Source organism: Condylura cristata, unplaced genomic scaffold, assembly GCF_000260355.1.
Source record: "Condylura cristata isolate star-nosed mole 26May11 unplaced genomic scaffold, ConCri1.0 scaffold00026, whole genome shotgun sequence".
Lineage (NCBI taxonomy): Eukaryota > Metazoa > Chordata > Mammalia > Eulipotyphla > Talpidae > Condylura > Condylura cristata.
The window spans coordinates 2,490,676-2,513,393 of record NW_004567127.1 but is presented as its reverse complement, the minus strand read 5'-3'; the positions used below and the strand labels follow the sequence as shown (position 1 = coordinate 2,513,393).

The 22,718-nt window shown below is 50.5% G+C and overlaps 1 protein-coding gene across 2 annotated transcripts in view; it reads right to left on the bottom strand.

Moving 5' to 3' along the window:
• HMGCS2 (3-hydroxy-3-methylglutaryl-CoA synthase 2 (mitochondrial)) overlaps positions 1-12,704 on the bottom strand; it is a 14,047-nt gene extending 1,343 nt beyond the window's left edge. Inside the window, exons 1-8 of one of the 2 annotated variants that reach the window (XM_004689479.2) lie at positions 12,601-12,704; positions 8,082-8,536; positions 4,935-5,060; positions 4,249-4,413; positions 2,290-2,455; positions 1,978-2,148; positions 609-715; positions 21-146 (exon numbers count right to left, since the gene is read on the bottom strand). In XM_004689479.2, coding sequence (XP_004689536.1) covers positions 21-146; positions 609-715; positions 1,978-2,148; positions 2,290-2,455; positions 4,249-4,413; positions 4,935-5,060; positions 8,082-8,536; positions 12,601-12,704 — 1,420 coding nt within the window. The remainder of the gene's footprint in view (positions 1-20; positions 147-608; positions 716-1,977; positions 2,149-2,289; positions 2,456-4,248; positions 4,414-4,934; positions 5,061-8,081; positions 8,537-12,600) is intronic. The other variant, XM_012730055.1, reaches the window with a different exon arrangement.
• Between the last annotated feature and the right edge of the window lie 10,014 nt (positions 12,705-22,718).

The following is a 22,718-nucleotide window of genomic DNA, read 5'->3' as shown; positions in this document are numbered from 1 at the left end:
CCCCCCCGCCCCGCTCTTACCCTTGTGGTAGAACTGTTCCCGTTGGTCCATTATTTCCGAGAACTCCTCGGGGGAGACGCGCCGCCGGGACGCCAGGCGTTTGGGCAGGTCAGCAATGCTGGACACTAACGTCTCCAGGGGGGAGCCTGAGGGGCAGAGGCGGGGATGCCAGCTCAGCCAGCGGAGAGCCCGGCCGCGGGAGCTGGCACCGGAGAGCACCCGGCGTAAAGGCCACGGCGTGGCCGCTCCGGTCAGCAGACACGTGTGCGGACGCTCACGCAGCCACAGAGCCGCAGATGTGTGTCACCGGTCACAGCCCCCCAGCCGACAAATATTGACGGGTAGCTCAAGCCCCGTGTCGTTCATCCCCTGCGATCGCCATCCCCTCTCGACTGAACTGTCTTCTGGAACAATCTAACTGGTGTCTCACATCTCTCTTTGCTCAAATACGTCATTTGGACAAACCTTCCCTTGCACAGCTCCCCTCCCGGACTGACTTTGTGCCTAATCACAGCACCATCTGGCTGGTTGGACCCTCAGGCAGAAGACTGGCGCTTTCTTCTACCAGGTGAATCTGTCAGAAGGGCCTAAGAAAAGATGACACTCACCTGGAGAAGCGTCCTGGGCCACTTTAAATGAAAAAAAACTTGCTGCCAAACCAGAGCCGTAAGAGAAGGCCCCGACCCTGGAGCCGGCCAAGTCCTGGGCAGAATGCCTAAAGGGAAAGAAGTGAGAACCCAGAAACAAGCCGTTGTTACGTCCTGAGCGTTCACGAACCTCTCCCCGTCTGCCCAGGGCCGTAACCTCAGACAAGCAGAGGCCAGGGCACCAAGGGGGCTTGGGAAGCCTGGGGGTGGGCCCGCGAGGAGGGACACCTGCCAAAGGGACGTGAGCCAACCTGCAAGGTGCAGGCGGTGCAGGAGGCAGCCCGGGGGGCCACAGGGGCTTCTCCCACTCAGCAGGCCAAGAGCTTCGTGAACTCTGGAGACTCTGGCAGGTCCAGGCAGATCACTGGACTCTCCTCCCCAGATGGTGCCACCTGCTGCATCAGCTCGGCAGAACTTGACCTCGATCACGTCATATGCGTGTGTGTCGCAGATAAGCCCGTGTTCCAGGGGTGCACTAAGGTTACCTGGGCCCCTGCATTATGGCGAGCACTGTCACACAAGAGCCCCCATAACAACCACAAACTAGACTATCGATGGAAGCAACACCTGACGAGCCTCTCTGTCGTCATTGCTCCTGCATTTAATGCTCACCCAAGCCGCCGCAGGCAGGCATGGGAAGTAGGTATATTTGGCAGCAGGGGCACAAGCCGCGAGAGGTCAGGTCTTTTTCCAAGGTCAAAGCTTTTGAGTGCAAAGATATTTGAGCCGAGGTGATAGGCTCTCAGGCTATACTCTTAGCCACCATGTTTTGCTAAGAAGAGAGATCTTAAATGGATAAGATAGAAACAGACACAAAAGCTGTACTATACGCTTGCTGCACCCAAATAGACCTTGCTCCTTTGCTGACATTGTTGCACTGCATGCTGGAGACCACCGTGCAACATGCACACAGTAGGTCTGCCCGCTCACAGTATGTCTGCCCGCTCACAGTCAGTCTACTTGCGCACAGTAGGTCTTCCTACGCACAGTAGGTCTGCCGCGCACAGTAGGTCTGCCTGCGCACAGTAGGTCTGCCGCGCACAGTAGGTCTACCGGCACACAGTAGGTCTGCCTGCACACAGTAGGTCTGCCTGCACACAGTAAGCCTGCCCGTGCACAGTGAGTCTGCCCACGCAGGGAGCCTGCCCACCCACACTGAGTCTGCCTACACAGTACACCTTTGAAACAAGTTTCTTTCACTTTCCTTTCTTCCCTGCTTTCTTTCCACCCTTCTTGCTTGCTTTGAGAAAATGCTGTGAGCCAGAAGAGAAGCAAGCTTGGCGGGTCCCTCGGATGGGCCAGGCAAGGAGCGGGGCAGACGTGGACTCACTGGGCCAGAAGCGAGGCCAGGCACCCGTACAGGGACGAGGTGTATGTATTCCCGTTGTGCGTGGACAGATAGAGGGAGGCCTTGGTTTTCTTGTTGAACATGTCCAGAGAGGCCTTTAGAGATGCTTTATCCAAGTCCCTGTGGGTGTAGGAGTCTTCCAACTTCAGGTCCCTGCGAGGCAGGTAGAGGAATAGGCCAGGTGAGAGGCCACAGGAGAGGAGAGAGGCAGCGAGGGGCCAGGCTGAGCTGGGGGGAGTGGAGGAGGGGGAGGCTCCTTGCTCACCCCCCAGGCTCCCCTCGGAGGAGACAGACCTGAAAGCCTCCAGCCCCTTATAGTGGCTGCTCTGTGCCTCGCGGCTGGCAGAAAGGAAGTCGTTGAACAGCAGGCGAGCCAGGGACTTCTGGACCATCTTGCAGAAGGGGGTGTGAAAGATCATAAACTGTAAATCATCCAGGGTGAAAGGTCGATCCATGCCAGCTGGAACAAAAAGCGAGAAAGCAGGGGGTGCTGTGACAGGTGGCCTTTGGCCCTGCTCTGACACGCACCGTAGGGGACCCGGGGCCCCCGAGCTCCCGCAACGCACACAGAAGGTCTGCTCACTCACGCTGCAGGCGCCTCACCCCGCACGCCACCAAGAAAGAAGCCAAAGAAATCGGGATTTTCTTCCTGCCCACTACTGCCGACCTCCAAGACAGAGGATTCCTTTACATCAAACTTCCGTTCCCAGAAACAGAACCTCTAAAATCTGAACGTCAGTGACCAGTCAGATGATGACAGCTTTGGATTTAGGGTCTGCTGTCTTTGCCTGACACTCCAGATCTCTCATGCTGAGGAGGAAAGGCCGGAGGACGGTCTACAGCTGGGTGTAGGCATGCAGGCGTCAAACTCCAAAACCTCCGGGGTGAGGGTGGCTTGAGAATTCAGAGGAAGCAATGAGTCAGTAGTGAGTTGGGCCCTCCCTGTGCCTCACGGGGCTAAAGCGCAGCACTATGAAGCTATCAGCAGCCACTGCAGCAAGAGTTTGATCCCCCAGGGCACAGCAGACCCCTCCTGTCTCCCTGCTGCTCCCCTCAACAGTGGACTTCATCTGCCTGTTCTGCCCCCCACTCTGTCTCTGGCGAAGCCTCTCACCCCCTGCACCTGTGGCCTATACCCCAGCTCTTGTGTGTATAAATAAATAAACCTTAAAAATGAATAGTGGCTTTACTGTGGGCAGCACCAGGAAGTCCTGGTCAGTGGCTTGGCCCCAGGCACAGGTGTGGCAGCTGGCCAGCCCCGGGTAGAGGACGGGGGCAAGACTGGCCTGTCTGGCCCGCTCAGCACACGCCTTCCACTCTCGGACACCACCCATCTGGACACGGCTTTGCACATGTTTTTAAAGTCTGTTTCTCTAGACTTGAAAAACAAAATGTTTCTTTTCTGGTTAGGAAAGCAGCACAGATATTTTAGCAGGAAAATTCAGAAACCAAGGTAAAAGTAACACCGACTCGCAATGCCCCCTCCGTCCAGAGAAACATCAGGGACAGCACTTTAGAACACCCAAACAGGCCAGACTGGTCAACATCAGATGAGCAGGTGAAACCTCAGACAAAACCTCAGGTGAAAAGGTGTCAAACTACAAACCAGGAGTCAAATCACTGCGACTGCAGCAGAACTGAGCTCAGCCCGGCCCCAGCCCGGCCCCAGCCCGGCCCCAGCCCGGCCCCAGCCCGGCCCCAGCCCGGCAGGATGTGGTTCTGGCCCAACCATACCCGTCCCCGGGGACTGACTCCCTGGTCTCACGCTAGCGGCTTTAGCTAGTGACTATTTACTTTCTCTTTTTTCTTTCTTAAAGATTTATTATTATTTATGCACACAGAACTGAGGTACAGGGACGGCGAGAGGCTTCACCAGAGACAGAGCGGGGAACAGAACAGGCAGATGGATGAAGCACACTGCTGAGGGGAGCAGCGGGCCGGTCAGGAGGGGTCTGCCACGCCCTGTGGTCACCGCCCGGGGTGGGGATCGAACTCGTGCGGAGCTGGCTTTAGCTTCTCAGTGCTGTGCTTTAACCCGCTGCGCCACCAGGGAGGGCCTATTTACTTTCTTTTATTTAACTCAAGTTAAGGCGGCTTCATATCTGAATTCCCAGGTGGACTTTAGCATAGGTCTGGGAAAGGGTATGAGGAAAACGGGACAGGAAAGAATTCTCTTAAGAAAGTTCTTAGGGGAAAGGGGAGACCGGCTTGTGCTTTTCGGGGACACACTGGGCCACGGGAGTCGCTCCCTACCTTCCTTCCACTGGCTCTGGATTTTCTGTCGGTACAATGTGTAACATCGGTCCAGCGCTCGTAAGTAGCACTGAATGGAGAGCTTCCCATCCACCAGCGGATACTCTGAATTCGAATCTGGCTTGTAGAAGTCGTACGCGTTCTCCATGTGGGTTGCCCTGACCCCTGGCAAGGCAAACAGTGGGGTTAGGGACGCTCCACACAGCCCGCGTGGAACAGAGCCGTGGACAGCTTCCTGGTCTTTGCTGTCTCACCCCAGGCCCCCGCCCACCAGCATTTCTTCTGTGCTCACAGATGCTGCTCTGATATAAATGAGATCTACATTTCTCTCTTCATACCTATGTGGTCTTAACAAAACCTGGACTAGATGTCAAAAATCTCAAAGGAAACTTTTCATTCTCTATTCAGTGATCTTTCCTCTTCGACTCCCAGTTCAGTTCCCTAAAGGTGTTGCCAGCAGAGCTAACATTGTGCCTTCTGTTCCTCATTATTCCAGCGGAGTGTCATGCAGAAGAGCAGACCTTGAAAATCTCTCCCCTTCCTCTCTGACCTCTGCTCCCCAGTTTGGTCTTTTGAAGGCCAGTGAATGCATCCTCACAGCCACACTTGAGTGCTGAGATGGGGGTTACCAACTCGGGTTTGGGGAGCAGTCTCTCAAGACCGTGTTGTCACCGTCTACAACAAACCTCTTTCCAGGACCAGAGGCGCCATGGGCCCAACCAGCATAGCCACGGCCCCGGCACCCCCTGTGGGACGCGCATTCCCAATGGGGTAGACGGCTATGTCACCACAGACCACCATGGCGTAGCGACCTGCAATGAGAAACAAGAGGGGGTCATCAGCACTCCCAAATCGGGCACCACTGGGGAGCCGGGAGATAAACCCGTGAACAGAAACAGAAATCCTGCCCTCGAGAGCTTATGGCCTGGAGTGAGTCATCGTGAGATATCTGAGAGGTGAAGGCTGGACTCACATCCCTCCGTTACTCGTGTCTGTAATTTCGCCTTGATTCAGAATCCTGTTTCTGAATTCAATGAAAATTGATTCACTGGCATTTTGGAGAGAACTTAGGTTTGCACTAATTACCTACAGTGCTCTGTGGTCCTGAAGTTCCTGCCAAACCAGAAAAGGTCCAAGAGGTAGGGAGGAAAACTACCATTTGAAGCAGTGGCTAGACTCTAGTTATCTACAACCGATGCTTTCTGAAACCAATTCACTCATGAGGACACTGCTTTCCAGAGGGAGGATAGGACTTGTCTAAAGTCACCCAGCTAGAGAATACGGAATCTGACATGTAAACCCAGTTCTGACTGGATTCTACACCATGGGGAATTTGAAGAACTTGGTACAACTTGTATTATGCAAAGTGTTTTTGTTGAATAACTATTTAATGCTGATGATCCCCCCCAAAACCAACTCTAACAGTCAGATAAATGAGTATAGTCTTGGCAAGTTCTTCCATTTTCATCTGATAGTATTACCTCCAAAATTGAATGCATGGTAGTTTTAGTATTTTATCTAACCTGTTGAGGAAGACCCCAGTATTGTTTTGGGAATTATTTTATGTAATGTGACCCTCATAATAAGGCACACATCAGTTTATATAGAGAGGTTATCATCTCTTTACAGACAACAAAACTGAGACCCAAAGAAGTCACTGTCCAAAACCACACAGCTTATTAGATGTTTGGGTAAGGAGCCAGAGAAGCAGCCTTCTAATCTTCCAGGCGTTTGAAACTCAAAAACCTTTTCTCATGAATTATAACAACCCCAACAGAAAAGTGTTATTTTGTTCTTTCAATAATTGGAAAATGTGTGTATGTGTATTAAATTCTTAAGTAGTCAAATCTACTACCTAAAAATCAGAATGAAAACCTTTTATCTGAAAGTTAAAAGACAACCCAGGAAATTATTTACTGTATTTACAACCAAAAAAAAAAACCTATTTCATTTATAGAAGATTCATAAGAGACAAGTAATGAAATAAGAAAATGGCCAATAAACACAAATTATTGAAACTCTCATACTGGAAGATAAGTCAACACCACTATTATCTTCTTTCTTAAATTGACAAAGATTAGAAAGTACGATAGTCTATACTGATGTTAAAGGAACATGTTTTAGTAAATTATTTCAAAGGGCAAATTGTGGCACATTCTCTCACCCTCCTAAATCAACATGCAATTCCACTTTTAGCATCTGTTCTTACAACACATCACAAGCTTGCAAGACTATTATACAATGTTTGTTAAGACATCGTTTATAGCTGTAAACACATCATAATTTAAGTATCTAACAACATGAGAATAAGTATAACTATCCATCAATAGCTATGAAGTATATTTTAACAGAATGAGGTAGGCTGGGTAGGCTGTGTATCTTGCTATAGAATGCCTTCTAAGACATCACAGAGATGAGGAATACTATGTACAAACTTAAGAATTAAAACTGACCACCAATTGGGTCATACACAGGAGAGACAGCTATAGGGAGAAAACACAAGTTGAGTCGATATGAAATCCATTTGCTAATTGTGAGGATAAATAAAGCTTTTAAATTCTACAATGTAAAAAAACAAAGCCAAAGCAGAATACATACATCTGTGCTTGCAGGTAAAAATGAAAAAATTATGGAAGGATACATAGAAACTTAGTGTTAAGTTCTTAAATGTGGTATGGGGTCCTCCCTGGTACAAGGGGTTAAAGCACAGCATTGTGAAGCTGTCCACAGCCACTGCAGCACGAGTTCGATCCCCGGCCAGGGAGGGACCCACAGGGTGCTGCAGACCTCTCCTGTGTCCCCGCTGCTCCCCACAGTAGTATATTCCAGTGGATCCACCTGTTCCACTCTGCCTCTGGTGAATCCTCTCACGCCCACACCTCTGGCCTGTAGCCCATTTCTTGTATGCATCAATAAATACATCTTTAATAAAAAGTGGTAGTGGGGTTGAAAGGGGGCCTTTCTTTGCTTTATATGCGTTAGTGTGTCTAATCCCGGAAACTGTATGTTTCAAGTCTCCCAGCAGCCTGGAGCCAGAGCCACTCACACTTTCCTGGTAGCCTGCTCTGCCTGTAGAGCAGCTCAGCACGTGCTGGTGAGTCCTGACACCTGCTCCCAGCCCAGCACCCCCAGGAGGGTGGTGTGACGAGGTCAGAAGCCCAGACCTCATCCACACTGGCCTCGTCTGGTCTCAGCATGGCTATCAGGCCCAGCTCAGACAGCTTCTATTTGTGTTAGTATATTCACTACTAACAGTTTGCACCTCAATAATTTGTTTTTTGACTTTTTTCTCCCACCAAGACATCCACACTGAGGAAAGACGTAAGTAGGATACGGGATGATGTTAACATGTTGAACAAAAAGCAATATTCCAGGAGAAAGAACAGAGATATCGAATTCCATGTGACTCTCTGGGCCTGTTTCTACCAGGGTGTTTTCCCCTTGACACCTACACTTGTTTAGACCTTCCAACCTCACCAATCTCTCTCGGAGACTTGGGAGCAGCTTAAGGGAAGCAGGCACAATTAAAGGAGAAAGAGGTTGCTTCTGCCACTCACTCTATATAAGAGATCAGATCCTCCACGTTCTCATCCACACACCAGGAGTAACGCTCACATCCTCGACTGTCATGGGGACTGAATGGACGGCTACCTGAGCCACTGTGGGAACCACTACTGTGTCAGTGGTGGTTTCATTGCGGTGTTGGACAACAGCAGCATGGGTAAGTTGTGTTTCCTTCCCTGGATGACACACCTGGGGACTGGGCAGCAACATGGGCCGGATTGCGCCTCCGACCTCCGTTCCTCTCTTACATAAAGCCTGGAAATACGCACCGTCCCAGGAGCTCGACTCCACCCAGTTGGCAGCGTTGAAGAGGGAGGCAGTGCCGCCGTAGCAGGCATTGGTGGTGTCTATGCCCTCGATGTCGGTGTTGCCTGAGTCCTGGAAGAGCTCCATGAGCACTGTTTTGACAGCCTTGGACTTGTCGATGATGGTCTCGGTGCCCACCTCCAGCCGGCCCACGGCGTCCCACGGCAGCCGGGTGCGCTCCATCAGCCGCTGCACCACCGTCAGGCACAGGGAGTTGATGTCCTCCTGGACGGAGCAGAAGCCCATCTCGGTCTGGCCCAAGCCCACTGTGTACTTCCCTGCTTCCACTTGGTTGTACTTCTCCAGGTCAGTCTGGTCCACATACTGGGCTGGAAAGTAGACCTCCAGGGCAAGGATGCCCACGTCCTTTGGCCAAGATCCTGTTTTGGCCAAGGGGGCGGCAGGGATTGTAGAAAACCTGTGGTGGAGATAACAGCCATAGTCGTGCGCGTTGGCCTAGCCAGCTTCCTTGACAGAGAATACTGCAAGCACCTTGCGTTTGTTTTTACGGATTTTGAAGATGTTGTCAGATGACTGCAAGTTAGAATTGTATCTTTCTTTTGACCCTTTTATTGTTATTATATGGCTACCTTTGGGATATTCTTGACATAAATCTGTTTTCCTGCGGTTAGTACAGCTGCCTAACTGTTAGGTTACTGTGTACATGGGATAGTTCCCTTTGCCCTTCTATACCTTTTCACCCCTCAGTCTTTATGTTTAAAGCGCATCTCTTATAAACTGCATAAAGTTGGGTCTTTGAACATTTTTTTTTTAAGATTTTATTTATTTATCCATATAGAACTGGGGTACAGGCCAGAGATGCGGAGGGTGAGAGGATTCACCAGAGACAGAGTGGGGAGCAGAACAGGCAGATCGACAAAGCACACTGCTGAGGGGAGCAGCGGGCGGGTCAGGAGAGGTCAGCCACGCCATGTGGTCTCCTCCGGGGCAGGCGGGAATCGAACTCATGCGGAAGTGGCTTCAGCTTCTCAGTGCAGTGCTTTAACCCGCTGCGCCACCAGGGAGGGCCGGGTCTTTGAACATTTTTAACAAGGTTTACAATAGGTGTTTTTGTTGGGGCAATTAATCTCTTCCTATTGATCATGGTCTTATGATAGTTGGGACTAAACCCACCATCACACTGTTTATTTTTTTTTGTAGTATATCCCTTCTTTCTTTCTTTCTTTTTTTTTGAAGATTTATTTATTATGCATTCAGAACTAGGGTACAGGCCAGAGGTGCAGGGGTGGTGAGAGGATTCACCAGAGTCAGAGCGGGGAGCAAAACAGGCCGATAGACAAAGTACACTGCTGAGGGGAGCAGTGGGCGGGTTAGGAGAGGTCTGCCGCGCCATGTGGGTCACCTCCGGGGCCCAGGATCGAACTTGCACTGAAGGGACCTTGGCTAGCTTGCAGTGCTGCGTCCTTACCCACTGCACCACCAGGGAGGGCCCCCTCATTTTTTTATTCTCCCACTTTCTCGGTATTCTTTTGGATCAAACAAGTATCTATTATTCTCTTCCTATTTCCCCTCTTTGTTTTAGTAATGACCTTAGGGCTTAGATTTCTTTAGTAAGGACCAAGTTTACACTTGGTTTATTGCAAGCTAAAACTAATACTTCTAGTACTTTCTGCAGAGTTTTGTTACCTTACTTTAGTTTAACTGCATTTACACTTTCCATCGCCTTGAACTATTGTAACTTAGGTCACTTCTACCTGTTATAAATCCCATAGGACATAATTTTTAAAACCTCATTCATTTTTCAACTGCCCTGCTCTTTATCTCTCTTCCTTTTTCTATACAAGGACACTCCTACTGTTTTCCTTCTTTTAAGGACATTGTCTGCTTGATTCTATCCTATCGACTTTGGTCCCCAGCATCTGGAGAGCAGATGCACAACAGTGAACAAGACAACCTCTGTGGCTACAAAGAGGGAACAGTCTGATGAAGGAGCATTTCACAGCTAATTAAATAGCAGGACAAGCAAATGCTGTGAATGCAGAGAGCAGAGAGAGCACTTCTACATGGCAGTACAGAGACAGTGGAGCAAAGGCCAGTGGGGAGAGTAATCTGTTCCCTTCTGGAAACTACCCACCTCTCCTCATGGCCGAACCCTACTACCCCTGTTATAAATCTGAGGTTTCTCCTCCAGTTGCACGCACAGAGCTCACCAAGTCCCCTGCCCCTCTGCTCCCATATGGCCACTTGCACGATATTCTCCCTGTGGGGATGGTGGAGTCATGGCCACACAGGCTGCCTTGGGTGTGAGCCCCCTGCGTGAGACACTCTTGGGGCCCCGAGGTCCCTTCCAGTCACAGCCGGCTACAAAATTCATCACCGTGGGAGAGGTGCAAGATGGCGTCACGGGCTGACACATTTAGCTCTGTGCCTCACAGCTATAGCTCAGGTGACTGCATCTGTCGGTCACCTCCAGGGCCCCCCACCTGTGGTACCCCAGCTCTCCATCAGGAAGATGACTTTAAAGGACCAGGGTGAGGCAGGAGTGGGTCACATGATGACAACAGTGGAAGGTCTAGTGACTGGATGTCCACCCATATCTCTCCAGAGAGGTCTGGAGTTCAGGCCTCGTATTTATTTGGTGTCCCCATATAATTGGAGTTTGTACTATCAAATATTTGTGGGGGAAAGTCGCCAGGACCTAGGAGCTAATGGTTAGCCAGCACTTGGTCTGTGCTTGGCTGTCCTTCCCCTCAGCTTCTGTCTTCTCTGAGCTCACTACCTCCCTCTTTCTCAGGAGGGCTTCCACGAACCAGTCAGCTGGTAACGTTATAATTGTCCCAGTAGAGATCTACTTCTGGACATGGGTTCAGGAGCCTTCAAGAAAAGTTAACATGTAGAGGCTTCCAGAAACACCAGACCACTGATGTATTTTTGCTAAAGAATCATAAAGTTAAGTAATTAATTGAAAATTGGCTTGTCCTGGTCTGCCTGGTTCGGGAATATGCACGCGATGCTTAATTCTTTCTCTTGTCTCCTTCCCTCGTGTTCCAGAATTAGCTGTCACGTTCCTGGGCCTTTGCTGGGGAGTGGGTGTGGGAGTGAGGGGCAGGCATAGAGAGGCGGTCAAGGTTCTGGAGACCGTCCTTGACCAGTGGGAGGAGCGGGGCGAGCGCCTGCATACATCACGCACGCACACACGCCACACACACACACACCCATCTGTGCCAACTGAGAGGCGTGAGGCGACGCGGGGACACGTGCAGAACCCCTCTGCTTCAGGTGGGACTAGAGGGAAGAGGAGCCATGGAGAGGACTCCCATTACTTGTTCACACCACAGAATGTGGGGTTAGCCACGAGGAGACTAAGCAGGAAATGCAAATGCAGGTCCCTAGTGTCTGAGGCACGGAGGACGGGCAGGTGACTGAGAGCACCCGGCAGCCAGCGACGGCTCAGCGGAACCAGCAGGCCGTGCCCACTGCTCCCCACGAGACAGAAGCAGGTGGAAATCTGAGCTGGGCCACTGCCCTGGAAGCAGAGGGCGAGAGGACGGAGAGGATGGTAAAGAGTCACGGAGAAAGCGAGAGGGGTAAAGGGCTCAGCCCGTCCCATCACACAGCCGGGAGGGCGCCGGAGGGTGGGCACGGCCAGGGGAGACGTCAGGGCGAAGGCATCTTCCTGAGGGCTCATGGAACCCGGCCAGGGGTGGAAGGGGGGAAGGGGTGGACTCCAAAGTCGGCTATCCACTAGGGGCCCCCAGGGGCTGCTAGAGCTGTGTTCCCACAGGTCAGGGGTGGGGGGGACGCCAGCACCTGGGCTGGACCAGGTAGTGTTGACAATGACACACACACACCTTATATGTCCTTCTCCCGTCCACAAACTCGGAGGGCGAGAGGATACCCTTCTCACCACCCGTCTGCATCTTGCTGCGTGATGTGAAGCACTTGGTTTTACTCATAGCACCGTCAGCCCAGAGTCCTGAAGGCCTTGCTGGCTGTGCTCATCTGGCCACAGTGTCCACCTGCTATTGTCAGAGCAGATACTGGCTTTCCAGTGTGTTCCTCATACCAAGACCTTGTCCTGCTGAGAGGCCCCTGCCTGACTCTGTTTTATCTGGACCAGCGGGAACTCTGGGCACCCACACAGTAAGTATCCCGAGAACAAGGGGGCTGGGGAGTCCCCACGAGTCAGGCCAGATCAGGAAGCCTCAGAATGTGTGACCAGGAGCGTGGGGGGGGGGGAAGCCCCATGGGGCCCGGCACTGATTTGTCCACTGCTTCGTGCAGCAGGTGAGTGGAAGTCATGAGGGCAGTGGGGCCGGACACCCGGGGCCTGCCATTCCGTGTCGGGTGAGTAGAGCAGCCCTGGGGCCAGCTTGCCGACCTGGGCCTGCACACTTGCCAGCTTTCAGCTGGGTTCTCGTGAGCTCTTCCCCTCGTGAGCCCTCTCTGTTCACCCTGCTGTCTCCACAAGGGCCCTCAGTCACCTGCACAGTCCCAGGGAACAGGAACGCCGGGACTCACCTTCGGTGGGCTGCAGGGACGAGGCGAGCAGGCACCAGGGAAGCTTCCTGCACCGCTCTCTTCAGCCGCAAGGCCCGCTTCACTGGGCTCACCAGCCGCTGCATCTCCGGAGGAACAAGCAGACAGACAGCCAGCTGCTCAGGCTTTCGGAGAGATGCCCAGTGGTGCCCGGCCAGGCTTTATAGAGCCTGGGACTCCAGAAGCCCCGCCTCTGCTCATCCAGGCTCAGTCTGCTGCAAACTAGGCCAAAGGTCTCATGCAAAACATGGGCGAGCGGAGGAAAACATCTTCACCCCAGCGTGTAGGGAGCTGCCCTGCTCTCGTGCCCAGGAGCGGAGGGCTGGGCAGCCTCCCCAGGCACCATGCCCTGATGGGCCACCACGCTCCTGGTCACACATTCTGAGGCCGCCCAATCTGGTCTGTCTCGTGGGGACTCCCCAGGAGACAGGACTCCCTTGTGCTCGGGATATTTATTGTCTGGGCGCCCAGAGTTCCTGCTGGTCCAGATAAAACAGTCAGGCAGGGGCCTCTCAGCAGGACAAAGTCTTGGTATGAGGAACACCCTGGAAAGCCAGTATCTGCTGACAGCAGCAGGTGGACACTGTGGCCAGATTAGCAAAACCAGCGAAATGGCCTTGTCAGAAAGCTCAGTGTAAACAGGAGCTAGAGACAGGATGTTTTGATGGGGGAGAAGGGAGCCCTCCAGGCAACAGCCCCAACTCACCCCCCAGCTGTGCCAGACACTTACGCACCCCAGTCCACATCCCAGCAGGCACATTCCACACAGTCCTCCAGGGCGGCCCCCCAACCTGGCTCCCAGTGAGTGTGAGATTCTGGGAGCTCCGGCCAGTCCTCCAGTCCGGTCACACCCTCGGGCTCTCTCCTGGGGCCCAGAGTTTCCTTCCTCCTCCCTGCCCACTTGCAACACTGCCGCCCCTGGACGGGACAGAGGGTGACCCCAACGGGTGAGCCTGGAAGAAGGCTCAGGAGACTGACCTATCCCCGGAGAAAACGGGGAGCCAAATAAAAAGGGCAGGAATGCCCCCAGAAGGGGGGGCTCACAGAGGGTAAACACGTCAGCGAGCGAGACAAGAGCTAGGTGTACCTCCACAGTCTGGGGGTCAAGGTGGGTTTTCCCGTGGAGGCGTCTGTTTTCCAGGCTCTGCCCTCCCTTTCTCTTTTGTCTTTACACAGGGTAGCTGCAGGCCCACGTGTGGTCAGGGTCTCTTGAGTCAAAAAGCTCACGTGGGGAACTTTTCTTTCTCTTGCTAAATGTTTCCTTTATTTCAGATCCCATCAGGGATCACGCAAAAGGGCAGCGGCCAGCAGTTAGACACAAGGGCAGCGGCAGGAGAACAGGGCCTCCCTGGCCGCACAGGGGTCCAAGCGCAGCACTGTGAAGCTGGCCGCAGCCGCTGCAGCTCGAGTTCGATCCCGGCCAGGGAGGGACCCACCGGGCGCGGCTGACCCCTCCTGGATCCCTGCTGCTCTGCTCAGCAATGGGTTTCAGTGGGTGCCTGTTCTGCTCCCCACTCTGCCTCAGTGACTCCTCTCAAACCCCCAGACCCCACCACCTCTGGCCTGCACCCCAGTTCTTACTGCATAAATAAATAAATCTTGAAAAAAGAAGAAGACCCTTATGAGAGGATAAACCAGAGGCTGACTGGGATTAGGGTCTAGCTGCCCGCCAGCTGCAAAAAATGTTCAGTCCATTGTATCAGGGAGTGCGGTCTCCGAAGAAGACAGTCACGTGTGCCCTGGAGAAGTCTGGGGTCGCCCTTCAAGGACTGAGAACACGCTGCCTTCTCCTGCGCTCAGCAGGAGGATTCAACTGCAGCGCGAGTTTGACCCCAGCAGGGAGAGACAGCTGGGGAAGCTGTTTCCTCCTGCAAGCTCCACACACGTTCACACAGGCCTCAGATCCTCTGTTAGCTACTTGTCTCTTTCTCTCCTTTTCCTGGAGATGAGTTTAACTTCTTGCAAAGTGGGGAGTACTCTAGGCCTGGGGAAAAACAACATAAAAAGCATTGCAGGGTGTTTTTAAAATGGCAGGTCCCAGGTAACAAAGAGGCAGTTAGAATTCTCCCTTATCACCATCAGAAAGAGATGCCCCAGGAATCTGGAGAAGGAACTCTGAATTTGAATGGCCGGGAAAGGGAGGGCAGTGGCTAAGAGGTGGCCTAGGGAAAGAATCGCCCTTTCCTCGGGGATCTCAGGCAATTAGCACAAGGCCCTTCCGTGGCTAAACAAATCTGACATCCTCAGGCCGCAGGCTCCTGCCCTAAGGCCTCCTCCCCCCTGCCCTGTCTGGGTGCCGCAGAGGGACAACTGCCTCCAACATTTTTCCAGGAAAACAATCAGGCAGAAATGCTTCACCTTTTCCGGTTACTTCAGCAGGGAAGAGGTCATTGGCTGTTTTCAAGGAATTTACCGAAGAATGTCTAAAATGGCAATAAAAGTTCATTTACAAGTGGAACTGTGAAAGTGACAGAAACACAGGACTTACAAGGTTCTTACCGAAACAGCCCTGACCTGGGGGCTGCCTGGACCCTCCTCCTGGTTCAGATGGTGACGCGTGCTGCTATTGTAACTGGGGGTCCCCTAGGAAAGGGGAGCTTCCAGCTTCCTTGCCCCACCCAGAAGGAGGGTGGAGCTGAGAAGAGAAAAGTAAAGAGAGGAGAAGGAATCTGAGGAAGAAGGAAGCTGGATGGAGCCTGGAGACCTGAGGAGGCCACACAGAGCAGCAAGCAAGTGGTGAAGAAGCCGAGCTTGTTTCCTGGCCCTGGACTGGGGGACACGATGTGGGTGAGAGACCCGGGGGCAGGTGACTGTGGCAGCCTTTATATTGATTTAGATTTTGCTCTTTTCCTCCCAGACTGGTCTGGCTGTTTCTGACCCTTTTCTGCGGCCTGGCCAGAAGGTGCTTTAATCTAGTGGCAGCTTTCAGGCCTTGCTCTGGGCCAGTCCCTTTGGGTGGACTTTTGCCTACAGGGGACGGGTCACTTCAGCTGTTTGTTTTAGAATTTACATTCTTTGTCTCCCATGTTGTATACTCGCTGTATTAAAGTTCCTTTTCATTAAAGTCTTACATGTTTTGTCTTGATGTGGCGGATGGCAGAACCCACTTAGAGCAGGCAGGTTTGGGGGTTCAGTGGTCCCTCTCTCCCTGCCCTGTAGCAATGTCTTCCAGCTGTGGGGAAGCTTGACTCTCCTTTTTGTACTGGAGATGTTGTTCTAGGCTGTTCTATAGGCAGAAAGTCCTGTTTCCATGTGCTTTCCAACAGAATGCTTACTGTTTGAGCAAAAACTTCTAAATTGTTTACTGGGCCTGAAAAAGCAAAGTTTTTGTTGTTGTTGTTGTTGTTGTTAAAATTAATTAACCTGGTCAAAACCATAGAGGAAAAATGCAGCTTTCTGTGAGTTAAATTCCAAACTGTATACTGCTAATAAGAATCTGAAGACAGATAAACTACAAAGAAACATCTTTATTGCTTTTCCTGTCTTTCCTACCCATGGTCCATAAAAGGTGGTCTGTTGTCTTAAAAATGTGCTTGGTCTCAGGGAATTAGATAGAGCAGAAACAAAGTCAAACCTAAGGATCATGTCTTAGTGTTAGAAAGTGAAGGAAAATGTTCTTATCTAAAGAAGTTAGTACAAGCAAATTTGATAAAAGTTCTCAGTGTCTTCATAAATACTGGTAAAATAATTCTTAAAATTAGTACACCATCAACAAAATAGGGACGTATTGAAAATAGATATTTTGAAGGTCTTAGGAAAAATTGAAAGTCAAATGGTTATCTTTGAAATAAAATGTTATTTAAAAAGTAAAAAAGCAAATGAACGTGTTAAAGATCTGAGAGGTATCCTAGGAAAAATAACTTATGTTCCCTAATGACTTTTTATACAAATATTTTAGCTACCTTTATTATCGGTAGTACATCTATCTAATGCCAAACGTTAGTCCTTTTTGCATATATAAAAAAATAAAATGAAGGTATTCTAAAGCTGCTGTTGCTAGCTTTCTGTGGCAAATGAAAGACTGCTTAGGTGGTCTTACAAACTTGGTGCTCTTGTCTCCTCGGGTCACCTGAGAAACTTCTTAAACTGTCAGCACGGAAACAGGACTTTCTGCCTATAGAACAGCCTAGAACAACATCTCCAGTACAAAAAGGAGAGACAGATCTATTCCTAAAAATCCTTGCCCCTCTGAGTAATTAAGTATCTTATAAAAATCTGTACGTTTATAAATCCTTTGACAACTTCCCCAATATCAAAAGTTCTAAATACTAAAGTCTTTGTTTTAAAAGGCCAGTAAAAATGTTCCCCTTGTGAAAACAAATTGGTCAATCGGCGTGTACTGTTAGCTCATAGGAAACATTGCCATCGGAACCGCTACACCTTTTCAACATCAACATAAACTAATGAAAAGTGTTCTACAATGGGAAATCTGTCCTGGTAGAGTGATGTGAGGACTGTGGTCCTCACTGTGCGCTTGGGATTCAACTGCAGGCACGAAAAGGTTAATAATGGGTTGATTTACAAGAGAACGGGAAATGGGGGGGGAGTGAGTTAGGTTGATTAATGCGTCCTGCCAGTTCTGCTGACCCAGAACCCCAATAGCCCGGAACCCCAATAGCCCGCTGAAAGCAAAGAGCCAAGAGCCAAGCCGTGAGCTATGAGGCCACGAGCCCTCCAAAGCCCACAAGTCCAGATTTCTGTCAACTAGGCTGCTTACCTCCACCCTTAGGTCCCAGCACCCTTCCTGGGATTGTTGCTGGGATTTGCAGTTCCGGTGTCCGGGTGGGGTGGTGTCCACAAAACCAGGATGTGCAGAGTTCGGTCAGGACATCCTACCCCTCACAGTAGGACCTTAATTAACACTGACCCAGGGGTGTTCACAACTCCAGAATGCTGGTCACAGAAGCTGGAAGCATGACACAGGCCTCCTTCAAGACATCCAGAGGACAATTGTTAACCCGGTCAGTTATAAAAGCTGAGGAACGTTATGCAAAAATAAAAATCCCTTAAAACACAACTTGTAACACAAAAAGAGGGCCTCTAGAGGGTAACCTGGCCCCCTCACAGCAGCAGAACATTCTGTCCCTGCAGAACCAGGCTCTAGGTCCCTAGTCTCACACCACCCTATTGCAGGGCCCAACTTGGCCGGAAACTGTAGCACTTTCAACATGGGGGAGAGGGTGTGTCTCCATTTTATCGCTTATCAGACCGCCTGGGGTACCAGCAAGAGCAGTAACGCAAGCTGACATCAAGGACCACCCTACCCCAGACTCCCACTGTCTGCAATTCAGCTGCCATGCAGGTCGAGATCCCACCTGTACAGGCCAAGGGGGGGTGGGGATCCCCTCCCATCCACTCTGTGGCCTCCAGACCAGCCTGGGGCAAATTAAAAGGCTAACAGCCATGGCTGAGGACACCTTCAAAATGACGGGGTCGCCCGAAGCCCCAGAAAACCTGTTTTTAACGATGCTGTCCAGCGGCATCATAACATCCACAGGACGGAAGTTCTAAAAGCCCTGTGCCTCCTGTTTCAGAGAACTCTTTGAACCTCTGCTGACTTTCCTGCTGCTCTCCCCGTATCGGCCATTATCTGGCTCTCACCAGGTTCCTATCCAGAGCTCCAAGAACAAGGGGGCCGGGAACCCCACATCTCCCCCTTTCTTGTTATTCAAGACCCATTTAGGCTTTTGTCCCCATAATCTATTGAGGTTCCTTTTGTCGAGGTCATAGGTCACCTCCCATCGCCACGGCCTTATTGGTCCTGAACCTTCAGCCTATGAGACGTCTCAGGAACAAATGTCAACGCTGTCACCCCCTTGAGATTTTCCCCATTATGTTTCCAGGCCCTGACGATGCTGTGGTGTCCTCAAGGTCACTGGCCTCCCTCGCAGCTGCCCCTTCTGTCACTGACCTGGAGGTTGGGGGTGTCTCGGGTGGCTGCTCCTGATTCCTTATTTCACTAAAAAAATAGCTGGAACTGAAATGAAAGAGGAGGCGCTTAGACCGAAACCCACCAGTAATCAGGCAGGATTGTGTGTGACGGAGATCATTTTGATAAAATTAAAGGCCAGAGCCATTCCGTCTAGTATAAGCTTCGTGTGGTGTACGTAACAAGCAGGCATTGCGCTGGGTCCTGGAAGGGCAGATGGGTCAGTGTCATTCCCTTCTGTCTTTAAAGTTGGCACGAGGCGAGCTGTAGTGTGTGTGCCAGGTGTCATGCCAAGCATGGTGTGTGCTTCTCGCACTTAGTTTTCACAATCAATTGGGACTAATATTATGATATTGTTATGCCAATGAAGAAAGTGAGGTTTAGAGAAACAGGTAAGCAGCTGTGATTTCAGACTTCGTCATGCTGGAATGGGCTTTGAAACGAGGTTGCCGAGATCGATATGTAACCAGAGCTGATCTTCAGCCATGTTTGACCTGAAAGAGTGTCAGTTTTATGTGGTTTAACATGTTAAGTTGTTCCTTTGGCATATATGAAAGTTGGAGGTTGGGGAGGTCCCAGGAATACATTGAAAGTGAAAGATAAAATGGGGGAAACAGTCGCGAAGGGGAAAGCCCTTTTCACGGTGAAGGGAGTCGGACGGATTCAGTCAAATAATCACACTCAAGTGTGACTGAAAAGGGCGGGGATGCACTGGCCAGACAGTGGCCAGAGCGCACCGAGGGCTATGACAATACCTGTAACACGGGGGCTATAATCACTCGCAGGACAGGCCACTGTCTGTGGGTTCTCACCCACGTGCATAATCGCAAGAGACCTCCAGCGTTTATTTTACAGCAACAACGGAGTTTATTTTACAAACGGGAAACAAAGCTTCTGTAGCTACAAGTGGCCAGCTGTCTCACGCCTGGTATAGTGTCCACCAGAAGTTCAGTTGTAAGCAGAGTGCTGGTCACCTGTCAACAAGATTTGTCCCATACTGGCGAGTAGTGATGGTCACCAGTGGTCACCCAGAGGTGGTGTCAGAGACACCAAGTGTGACCCGCTTTTTGTGAGTTGCTGGAATACACCAGCAACAAACAGCTCCCTCAGACACCGGATCAGGGCCTCTGGCGCTCCTTAGGCGACGGATAGATGGGACTGGAGGGCCAGTCTCTGCAAGGTCCTGGCTTCTCTTCCTTCCTCGGAGGTCGGTTGCCCGAAGCATCTTCCTTCAAGGCCGGCTGCTGGTCCTTCTTTTCTCAGAGACTGGAAGAGCATCTTCCCCTCTTTTTTCGGAGGCTGGAGTAGTGTCCTTTCAGTTCCCCCAGCCCGGCCTCCCATCCTCTTTCAGAGAACCCCACCTACAAGTCTGATTGGACCTTTTTTTTTTAAAGATTTATTTATTTGCGCATACCGAACTGGGGTACAGGCCAGAGGCTCAGGGGCGATGAGAGGCGTCACCAGAGACAGAGTGGGGAGCAGGAACAGGCAGATCGGCAAAGTCCACTGTGGAGGGGAGCAGCGGGTGGGTCAGGAGAGGTCTGCCACGCCATGTGGTCACCTCCGGGGCAGGCAGAAATCAAACTCATGCGGCTTTAGCTTCTCAGTGCTGTGCTTTAACCCGCTGCGCCACCAGGGAGGGCCCTGATTGGACCGTTTTTTCGTCATTCTTCTTCCTTTGGATCTCACTTTCCTTTTCTTTGTTGGTTCTTTTTATATCTGTATCTTCAACAGTACTGACTTGTTCTTCCATTTCATCTATTCTGTTTTCATGGCTTTTCCCACATTTTTTTAGCTCCCCCATTGATCATTTAACATCCTGTGTTCCCCTTATTTTCTTCTTCAAAGATTCAATCTCATTCTTCTGTCCATTGATTATATTTCTCATATCAGTTTTTTCTGTGTTTTCTCTTAAGGCTTTGAGAGTTTCATTATAGTGTTTCTAAATTCTTTATCTGTCAGACTGAGAAATTCTTCGGCCAGTGTTGATGGCTCCTGGAGGCTGACTTTCTTTCTGTGGTGTATTGTTTCTGGGTGGGCTTGCTTGACTGTTTGTACTTTTCCTTCTTTCCATTGTGCTTTTGGGTTTGTTCTATGTGTAGGGCCACCACACTACTTGAGCCAGCAGACATAACTTCTGGGTGTTCTTACCAAGGCATGGATATATCTGCCTGGTGCCTGGGCTGCTGTGGTTGGGCATGCATGTACCAGATGGCTGATGCCAGTGGGCGGGGCTCCCAGGAGCACCACTGGATTATTTTTCAATCCTCTGGCTAATTGGACCACTTAGCACCAATCAACTCACAGCTCGCACCTGATTGGTCCATTCTACAATCCCAGGACCACATATAAAAGGGAGGTCTCTGGGGTCTGAGGAGCCAGAACCAGAGCCAGCCTTTGTGGGAGCAGTGGGGTGAGAGACCCTCACTGCTGCCACCATGGCTCCTGTCACTAAGGGGTTCCTGTCTCACCATCAGGTAGCAGGTTTTTCTATTTATTATCCAAAGTGTTGAAGATAGATTACAACATCTGGTTGTTGTGTTTATAGAAGACACCACTCAAAGACGTCAATTAAACTCACTTAATACTTTCAAAATGAATATAGACAGTTTTATTTTTACCTTGAAAGTTCGGGATGCAGCTTTCCAGCTAAATTCTCAATGAAATATACACTCTTGGTTAGTCAAAAATGTATGCCAGGTTCTAGATAAACATTAAGAATCAGAGAAATTAATTATTACATTTTAGAAAGTTTAACATCTGGGGGGCGGTTCTTGCAAAAACTGTTTATTTTTTAAGCAATCTTGTCAAGAAAGCTGGTTTAGGCACATCGCAGCTACAAAAGCTAGACCTTTGCCCCATTTCCAAAGATTTGTCATTGTCCTCTCAGGAGTGGGGAGAATGTCCAGGATATCATGAAATAGAGTTAAAACTTAGTCTCTGCACTTTGCTCTGCTGAGTAACCTGGGGGACACAAAATAGATAAGAAAAGGAAACTGACAGAGTTAGCAAAGGAACCTGGCCACAGGGCCACGTAACCGACAGGGGGCTACAGGGAGCTCAGAGGAAGGCAGAAACAGGGCAGCCAGACCAGGCAGGACAACTCCCTGGGAGAAGCCCCAAAACCTGACACCCCAGCGGACAGCCACCAGCAGAGACTGACTTCCCTAGCCCTGTAAAAGCCTCCACAAGCAGGTTCAGAAAGGAGCCCCTTCTTCCCACAGGGCCCCGTGCTCCCTGTAGGCTGTTCAAGAAATTGGCCTTTTTCTGTTCTCCACTTTGTCGCTAGTGAATTCTTTCACCCCCACATTTCTGGCCAGCACCCCAATTTTGTCTGGATCATCCTGGGCATGTAGATTTACGCTTCCCTTTTTAGCTCATGGAAGTTCTGCCTCTCTTCTGTTTCAGAAACTCATATTCCTTATTTTATTATTTTTTTAAAGATTTATTTATTTATGGACAGAAGAACAGGGGTACAGGCCAGAGATGTGGGGGGTGAGAGGACCCAGAAGAGACAGAGTAGAGAGCAGAATAGGCATATTTTAGTGAAATACACTGCTGAGGGGAGCAGCAGGTGGGTCAGGAGAGGTCTGCTGTGCCCTGTGGGTCACTCCCTGGCCGGGAATCGAACCCATGCTACAGTGGCTGCAAACAGTCCCAGAGTGCTGTCCTTTAACCTGTTGTGCCACCAGGGAGGGCCCATAATCCTTATCTGAACAACTGCTCTGAAAACGCATTTACCCAAAGTTTCTAAGACTGTTGAACAGATTTATGCTTTGCAGTGCAGCCTAAAGGAAAGAGACTTCCTGAATGGGTAGTGGATAGGAAAGTTATTTCTGTAGGAAGTCTAAATCTAGGAACAGGTGTACATTTGGGGGGAAAAAAACCCCTGTTACTTCATCATCCTAATGCAAGCATATATGGTGTGTTGCCAGATTGGAAGCATTTTCGCATGTAATCTGTGCTCACTTCAGCACTGGCAAGTCGAACGTTGAGGTTTCAAGAGATGAAGTGGCCGGAGTGGGGTGTGGGCTTAGCTGGTGCTGTGGCTGGAAGCGGCACCACCGTCCAGGTCTCTCTCATCACATCTACACATGAATTTCGAGGCTGAGGAGAGAGAGCCGGGGCTGTTTGCAGTTTGTAACTGGTTAGTCAATCTCCCACTTGCCAG